Genomic DNA, 9,547 nt, shown 5'->3' on the forward strand with positions numbered 1-9,547 from the left:
AAAAATTACAAATACAATATTATTTTATCTTTTTCAGTATAAAACTACGTAAAACAATAAATATACAACATGTATGAAAATATGTGTTATATATTTTATGTTATAACTTATAACAACATAGGAATATGCATATTAGTAACCTCAATTGTTTTTACTAAATTTATTAAAATAAGTGCAGTAAATATAATATCAAGTTTTATTCGTGATAATACAAGCAAGATTTGTTTATTTGGTAAAACTTGTGAACAATTTAACAAAATAGGTAAAATAAATATCGCAATACCAAATTCTATATTATGAACAACTAAACAAGCGTACATTTTTCATTCTTCCGATTATGTAGCCTCGTCCTTTTTGCCAAAACTTCCTTAATGAGGACAAAATATAAATAGTAGCCTCAAATCATCCTTTTTTGCGCAAATCACCCACCAAGTATAGATAAAGTAAACATCATTATCTTTGAAGAATTAACCAAATAGTCGCTCACCTAATCTTTCTGCAAACATTTCCAAGCCCAACTTTTCCAATCAATCCAGGCCTTATCTAGTGGGCCAGGCCTCACAACTTACCATTCTAAGGCAAACAAACCTCAGCCCATCTTATTTGGACCCTAAATCTAGTTAGTTTTCATACTCTTCTTAAAGTAAGAATTAACTCAAATAGTCGTCTACCCAATAAATTAAACTAGAAATAGCCGGTAAAGGTATAATATATGCATAATTTATGTATTATATATGTATAATTAATGTATAATCTATATATATGGCTAAAAAAGTAAACAATGAATATGACCGGCTATTTGTGTAAAGATACCCTTCTTAAACCCTTCACAATTTGTTATGATACAGCAAAAACCCCTTTCTCTTGCTCCCCAAAACCTCTTTATAGCTCAAAAAAATATCTCTACCCAAAGATCTCCAACCGCCTTCACATTTTGGGTAAATCAGTTCTTCCCTCCTTTTTCATAAACCCTAATAAAACCCTCTCTATAACATCAGGATCTTACTCTCTTGGCATATTTTGAAAAAAATGAATAGTCTTTTTGTGTTGAAAAAGTCTTCATCTTCTTTAAATACCTCAAAAAGGGTTGCTCTTAATGCCCTTACTCATCTATTATTATCGCCGTCAACGTCGTCCGGCGACAAGTTTATTTCCGGAAATGCCCTCCCGACTTCTCAATTTAACAGCTTTACCACTGCTACTACTTCAGTAACTGAGAAATGGGTTGATGGTAAATTTGGGTTTTCTGTAAGAGGGTTTCACTCTAGTGGTAAATTACATGCTGGATATGCTGTGGCGGATTTGCCTGAGGATGATGAAGGCCTTGAGATATCTAAACTTGGTATTTCTCAGGAGATCACTTCTGCTTTGGCAAAAAAAGGAATTACTAAACTCTTCCCTATTCAGGTTTTGACCCCCAAAATTTTTTACCTTCTTTTAGCTTTTGTGGAAATGTTACGGTAATTGTATTGAAGTTGACGACAAAGTCTATGTGTTGATTGTATCAAGTTATATGAGTTAGGAGTTGGTAATAAATAACATAGTTGAGGTGCACAAAAAAAGAAAAAGAAAGAAAAATATGGATATATAATGATGTAAAGTGAATGATGCCCATTTTCCCTTTATTGGTTGAATATGTCTGTGATTATTTCGTCGTCTATAAGCTTAAGTTGTTAGAGAGACTACTTTTTTTTTATTTATCTAATTTTGTCTTCGACATGATATAAGTTCATTGGAGAAAACATTTTTGCCATTACCAAACAAACCCTTAATGTGTCTTTTTGCTTGTCTTTCTATTAATGAAGTTAAAAATATTATCTAGGGATGAGTAACTTAGAGTTGTATGGTGTACTCTCATGGGGTGGCTTTTTTAGTTTTTATAGTAAAACACTTAACCATTATTTGTAAAACACTTAACCATTATTTCAATAATGGCACTTAACTATTCCACTAGGTACACGTAATATTTATTTTAATAAACCTTGATTATTCCACTTAGTAGACGACACCCTACCAGCACAGGTACTTGGTTACTTTGCACCAGCTTAGGCAGAGGTGAAGATATCACGTATTTCTTTTTTGGTCTCTGTTAGGATTTTAACCTTGGTCTTCAAAGAGAGATGCAGACTTTAATTCTTTTTGGGTTGTACAGAGAGCTGTTCTGGAACCAGCAATGCAAGGATCTGACATGATTGGTCGAGCTAGAACTGGAACTGGGAAGACACTAGCTTTTGGCATTCCCATCATGGATAAGATCATTCGCTTCAACGAGAAGCATGGGTTTGTTCAGTCTGCTTTCTCTTCTGGGTTTATATATTAATAGTATAAATGTGCTAGCAGCATAATATATAGATTTGTCATCTGCTAGGTTTGGGAAGTGTTATTAAAGAATGATTCTGAATATTTCTCGAGAATATGGAACTTGTTACACTTGAGAAATTCTGCTTATTTTTAATTGTGCAGACGTGGAAGGAACCCATTGGCTATAGTCTTGGCGCCTACAAGAGAACTTGCAAAACAAGTGGATAAAGAATTTTTTGAATCCGCTCCTGGTCTGGATACACTGTGTGTTTATGGTGGTGTCCCCATTTCACGCCAGATGAGTTCCCTTGATAGAGGAGTAGATATTATTGTGGGCACACCAGGTCGGGTTATTGATCTGCTGAAGAGGGGTGCTTTGAATTTGTCAGAGATCCAGTTTGTTGTTCTAGATGAAGCTGATCAAATGCTTAATGTGGGGTTTGCGGAGGATGTTGAGACCATTTTAGAAAATGTTCGACAGAAACATCAGACGATGATGTTTTCAGCCACAATGCCAAGTTGGATACTAAAGATTACCAACAAGTTCCTGAAGAATCCTATTCACATTGATCTTGTGAGGCCAAATGCTCAACATTTTAATACAAATTTCCTTCTTAATTTGTAAGAACCCTGGATGCTAATTATTCAAATAATTTGTGTGTAAATGCATATCCCAGGTAGGAGATTCTGATCAGAAATTGGCTGATGGCATTTCCTTGTTTTCAATTGCTTGTGAGATGCATCAAAAACCAGCAGTTCTTGGTCCTCTGATAACTGTATGGATATAAACCTTCAGTCTCCTCTCTGTCCTACTTTATGTCCAACATATTGTTCTAGACTGTTCTCTATTTTTTTTGCCACCACCATAAAGATAATGGTCTTTCTGCTTTCTACTTTTTTGACAATCTTTAATCTGTGAAACTAATTGAGCATTTCATTTGTTATGCAGGAGCACGCAAAGGAAGGGAAGTGCATTGTTTTCACTCAAACTAAACGTGATGCTGATAGACTGGCTTATGTAATGCAAAAGAGTTTCAGATGTGAAGCTTTACATGGGGACATCTCACAAAGCCAAAGGGAGAGAACCCTATCAGGTTTTCGCCAAGGTCAATTCAATGTGTTGGTGGCCACTGATGTTGCTGCTCGAGGACTTGATGTACCTAATGTTGATCTGGTTGGTCCTTTATTCTCCTACTTGCGATGCTACGTTATAATAATCCTGGATTCTTTTTCTTCATCTGCACTTTCTGACAAAGAGAGAGAGCATAATCAGAAAACCTTATGTTAGAGCTGTTGATAAACAACCCAACAAAGATACCAGTAATAGAAGGCGTTAGGTGGAAGTTGCATATTAAAGTATCAAACCTTGCCTGATCTTTTACATTTTAAAGGTTTAAACGTCATTTCAGAACTGAGTACAACTTCACTTGTATGCTAACTAAGCAATTTCTCCAGTTCCCTTTCCTATATTTTTGTTCCCAGCAGCTGCACCCCATCTTCATATTATTGAGCGAGTTATTCTGTGTGCATAGCTTTCTCCTACAATATGTCCTCTGAAACTTTCTAGGGGAAAAGGAACAAAAACTTGAAATCAATATTTGGCCAGTGCATTGAGTCTGCTGTGTATACCAGGAAAATAATGAATATTAGAGGATAATACCTTTTCTTAAAAAAAATTGCATACTGGAGGATAAATTATTAAATGAAATAGGATGCTGCCAAGAGTATGTAAGATGCTTCTGAGGACATCTCTGCTCTGTATGCGTGAAACCAATTAGGTGTCATGAGAAGCTTCTGCTGATGGTATTGAGTCTCTTCAATTGCAGTCTGCTTTTTGTCTTTTTCTTTCTGAAGTTAAAGTAGATATTTTGCTGCTCAGGTGGTACATTATGAGCTTCCAAACTCATCAGAGATCTTTGTTCATCGATCCGGGCGAACTGGGCGTGCTGGGAAGAAAGGAAGTGCAATTCTGATATATTCTTCAAGCCAACATAGGGATGTGAAAGGCATTGAACGCGATGTGGGATGCAGATTTGTCGAGGTTAGACTGCTAATATCTCTGATGCTCTTACTCTTTGATGTCCTCCAATCATATTTTACCCTCATTGTCACCTATGATGACACTGGTGAATGTGAACCTTATATGGTAAAAGTTGGAGAAAACAGCTGTATGCAGTAAAAGACTACAATTGTCACATGAGTTGTGGCTGCTGTAACTGTTAGTAGCTCTGCAAGCCTTCTTTCTCATGGGGTCCAAAAAGTTGACTTGTTTTACTCCATGTTCCCATTTATGTGATACTCCTTCCTTTCTAGTCGGTTTCGAAAAGAATGACATCTTTCTATACTTTAAATAATTTAAGTTTAAAATTTTCAATTTACCCTCAATGAGATGATTGACAGTCACACAAATGTCTATGGCTTGTTTTAAAATACAAGTTTCAAAAGTCTTTCTTTCTTTCTTAAACTTTGTGCCCAGTCAAACACCATCACATAAATTTGGACTGAGGGAGTAATAAAGATCAAAAGTTCTTGCTGCCAAATGTATTATGATTGCAGTGAAATAGCGTAATGCATTGTTTTACTTTAATCTTTAAGGCATATTCAACGTTCTTTTCACTTGCTGTTACTATAATGTTTTTGAAATCTCCGAGGACCATTAGCACCAAGGTTTGAAACTTGGTGGATAATGGGACCGTTCCTCTACACTTCTCCGCTTAAATGCTACGATTTTGTTTGTGGCAAGGTTACTGTTACTATTACTTTTGAAATATCTCTTGATGATTTCAATGTAGTAACTCAGACAGATATCTTTACCTTGGGTTCCAAGTGAAATAATGTCACAGAAAATGGGATGTTGGGGATAGTGTCGATGGGACATATTGTAAATGAAGGTAGTTAGATCTAGTACTTCATTGGCATGCAAACTATGTGAGGGAGATGTGGTGTGCAATTATTTGAATGCTAGTGTAGACAATCTAAAATTTGTACGAAATTTCATGTAGACCTTTGAAGTAGTTCAGGTTCTTGTGTCATTTACTTCATGGAGCACGATTTCCCACTCTCTATATCTTCTGTTCTTGCCCTTTTGTTGAGAGTCTGAGAAGCAGGACTGAATCTTTATTTCTTTGTGAGGTTCAAATTAAGTGATTTGCTGCTTCTATCACTATCTTCATTGGTCTAGATGGTTACCTTTTTTTTATATTCGAGAAATCCTGATGGACGGTAGCACGTGGTTTGAAACTCATTGGATAATGAGCCCATCCCTCTATCCTTCTCCATTTAAATACCAGCCTTCTGTCCGCTGCCGGGTTAGACGCACGTGCGTCTAACCCATACATCACATGCTGCGCTTTACCACTAGACCAAAGCCTTGGGGGCAGTCCAATGGGTATTTTATTCAATGATATTGAACACGAGAGTATACAGACTGGAATAGAGCTGAAAATGAAGCACTTACTGCTGTGTCCAGCAATTTTCAGATCTTGCGAAATATTACTCCTGTTCTTGCTTGGCCAAATTAGGATAATTGTAAAGTGGTAACCAAGGTTATTTTCTTATTTTCTTCAAATTATCTTGTTTCCATGTATTTGCTGAAAAAAGCTTCCAAGGATAGAAGTGGAGGCTGGAGCAGCAGACATGTTCGGTGACATGGGCAGAAGTGGTGGTCGCTTTGGCTCTTATGGAGGCACGGGAAGTGGTCGCTTTGGTGATTCGGGTTCAGGTCGTTCTGGTGGCTATGGAAATTTTGGCGGCAGGTTTGGCGGGCAAGGCGGATTTTCTGGTCGAACAGGTGGATTTGGTGGATCTGATTCTGGACGATCAGGGGGTAGCTATGGTGGACCGAGCTCCGGCCGCTCAGGGAATTTTGGAGGCTCCAATCGTCACGGAGATTTCGGTAATTTTGGTGGTTCAGATCGTGGTGGTGGTTTCGGAAGCTTTGGAAGTTCAAATCGGACTGGTGGCTTTGGAAATTCCGAGAGTTCAGATCGCTCAACTGGTTTTGGAGGATTTGGTTCAGGCCGCTCTAGTGGATTTGGTGGTTTCCGTTCTGATAATGAAAATCGTTCAAGCCGTTCTGATGACTTTGGAGATGGCAAGGCTAGTGGTGACCAAGGTTTTGGGAGGAAATTTTTCTAGTTCTTTCTGTAAGGCAAGTTCCTTGTTCTCCACTGATGAATTTGATACTTCCATCCATATGGTGATCGATAATTCTCCACTTGTTCCTACTTGTATAAAAAATTGTTAAGCAGGACTTACTATTTCAACAACAATAATAATATAATAATCATAACAACAATAACAACTGGACACAGAAGTTGGAAAAGTGGAAATAGAAGAGTGAGTCTCTGATATATCAAGCACGTGAGGCTGGTCTGTATAGGTGGGCATGCATGACTTTTAAATCATTTGCCCCTTCTAAGAATGGTTGTTTGTATTTGAAACAGTTCCAGCTATAAAAGCTTTCTAAAGGTTCCTGTTGTCAAAAGGTCATAAAACATCTTAGAATAGAGTGATAGTGTTAAAAAAGTATAGTATGGTTAACTCGCAATTGTCTTCCAGATATAAAATGAGAAGAGTTTAAACCAGTTTCTGTGGATGTGCTGCAACTGTAGCCATACTCAGATGTTACTTGTGGTTATTTTACCTATTTTGTTCCATGCTAACTGCTACTCAAGAAAATAAGGGGGGAGGGGTTAGCCAATCATAGTATAATTTCCTTTGTCCGTGTTTGAATGAAATGCTGCATTTTATCCTATTATGTCCACTGTAGAAGGCTCTTCAGGATTTGCCCCTAGGACTATGTTTTGATGTAATGAACACTGGTTTGTTTAACAGGCGTGGACTCTGTGAATATGGCTATTTGGGAATGACCATAAAGAAACGAATGCGCGACTTATGTCCAATTTGTGAAGCATCTGTGTTGATTGCCAGGCTCCGTGTTTAGAGTTGCTGTAGCTTCAGATTTTATAACTCAATTGCTATACTTAGAATTTCATAAGAATAACCATTTTATATCCACTTGGTAACACCTATATGTAATCTATAGCTATCGAGAAAGTGTTTCTCTTGCCTACTATTATATTGTTTAACAGTTTTTTGTTCTCAAGCTTGATATTAACTTGTGTTATCCGAGCGGTTGATTGATATCCTGCAGTATGTAGAGACAGTTTAGATGTTCTACTCTCAATTTCTAAAAACTATGTATCATTATTTCCTTTCGGATTATTATACCAAATGTACAAAGGATGCTTGGATTTCTCATTCCAGGATGAGATAAAGGTGCGTCAGGAAAACTTTGTTGGTGAGTGAGTGTTTACATTTGATTGACGTTGGTTAATTCGTCGAATACAAAGTGTCAAGTGTAGTAGTTAATTTTAGAAGCCAAAATAAACAGCTTTTGTTTCCATTGCATATGGTTTCATTTTATTGTTAACAAAACACTACATTTGCCTCCTTGTAACAACTGTCTGGTCATGGCGTCTGAGCCATAAAATTAATTATTGATACTTGCATCATGATAGACGTCCTAATGGATGCAAGATATTTTTTGCACCGGGCTGCCCTTTACTACATTCGTCTCCTTAAAGGTGGCCACTTTGAGATATTGCCGCATTTCCAGTTTTGAATTATAGCATCGATATGTACAGAGTAGTGAGCGTTTTCGCTTCCAAAACCAATATTTTTCGATACTCTTATTTTAGACAGAACTATGGAGTTAAAAATAACTTAATGTGTATGCGCTAAAGCATATTAATACAGATTGGTTAATTGATAAAATTAGGTGAGAGTACATATTAATTAACTATGATTGTGTGATAAACTTTATGTGAAAGACAAATGTCGTATGTTTACTCGTTTCGACCACGGATTGAGTGCGAGTAAGTTTTTTCTGGTTCAGAGTCCTTACAAAAGGAAAAAAATAGTTACACTAGGTAATTGTATTAAGTACATAGATTCTTCTTTTTATATGTTTTTCTTGAGCCGTGGGTTTATTGGAAACGTTCTCACCCTCCTCAGGTCCCACCTGTGAAACCACATTGGGTTTGTTGCTATTGCTATTGTCTTGAGATAGTTTGGCGTTTTAAAAAAAAATCTGTATCAAAATACAGTGCGAATACGATATAGTTTATTGTATTATTATTGGCAATATATGAAGCAAGATTTTAATCCAAAACTAATTAAAAAACACTTGCCAGAAAATATGCTTCTTGTCCCAAAGGTCTGTTCGGCTGGTCGGCAGGTTTGCCTGTCATTTGTAGAGAAAAACTAAAATTATAAAGTCTCTTAGGTTTTATATTTTCTTATTACAGTTTGTCTAATTAATTATGTACATTCGGATGTTTTGAAATCTTATATTGAACATTTTCATAACAAAAAGGAACTATTTGTCTGCCTTAAATTTAATATCTATTTTCCCTGTTCAGTCATATAGCTTTTGTTTTTTCAAAAATAAAAAATAAAAAAGAATATAAATTGGAGAATTCATATTTTACGGTCACAATACAGGAAAAATTTAATTATACCAAATATTTACTTCAAACCGACATGCAATGTATCTTTATATACAATATTATCATTAATTAGTACACATTTGATATTAGTTTATTATTTAATTATGATAAATTAATATGATCTGATGTAAATGCCGAGTACAAATGTTTCTTTAACCCTCACAACACTACAACTTAACAATTTGAATTACCTCGTAGCAGTGGACATAGTGAACGAAGATGGACAGATTAAATGACATTATATACCAAATATTCATTTATTTGAATTTGGTCAGAACATTATCTAGAGAAAGTAGTTGGCATGTAATGCAATTCTTCACAATTAAACCATTTTTAATCCTAAAACGAACAAATAAGTAGGTTAATGCAACTAATCAAGAATTCATGCCTTTTGGTTGGTTTTTAAGTTAATTTTTTAAAATAGTATATGCTTGCATATGGCTTGACACATGCCATTTTATAGGGAGAAATTAAGAGATGAAGACCTAGCTTAAGAGTAATGATTTCACGTGAATCCAATAATTTTTTGTTGTCCGTATCTTATATATGTATTTTTAAATTTATTAAATATTAATAAATATTTAAACGTAAACTCAATTATTATTTTATATTACTTGACCCATAAATTTCAAGTGTTGGATCCACCAGAATTAACAAATTTGGTTTGAGTGTTTAATAGGATTTCTCATTTTATCTTGGATTGCTTTTACTATCTTCAAAATTCAACTCAATGT

General features: G+C 35.6%; 1 protein-coding gene across 1 annotated transcript; it reads left to right on the plus strand.

Moving 5' to 3' along the window:
• The first annotated feature begins 874 nt into the window (after positions 1 to 874).
• Positions 875 to 7,429, plus strand: LOC104088230 (DEAD-box ATP-dependent RNA helicase 53, mitochondrial-like). Its single transcript, XM_009592873.4, has 8 exons — positions 875 to 1,407; positions 2,153 to 2,280; positions 2,464 to 2,875; positions 2,979 to 3,077; positions 3,251 to 3,475; positions 4,181 to 4,342; positions 5,902 to 6,451; positions 7,138 to 7,429. Exons 1-7 carry the CDS (start codon positions 1,030 to 1,032, stop codon positions 6,436 to 6,438), a joined length of 1,941 nt encoding a protein of 646 aa, XP_009591168.1. The 5' UTR covers positions 875 to 1,029; the 3' UTR covers positions 6,439 to 6,451; positions 7,138 to 7,429.
• Positions 7,430 to 9,547: the final 2,118 nt, after the last annotated feature.

Source organism: Nicotiana tomentosiformis, chromosome 7 (genome assembly GCF_000390325.3).
Source record: "Nicotiana tomentosiformis chromosome 7, ASM39032v3, whole genome shotgun sequence".
NCBI lineage: Eukaryota > Viridiplantae > Streptophyta > Magnoliopsida > Solanales > Solanaceae > Nicotiana > Nicotiana tomentosiformis.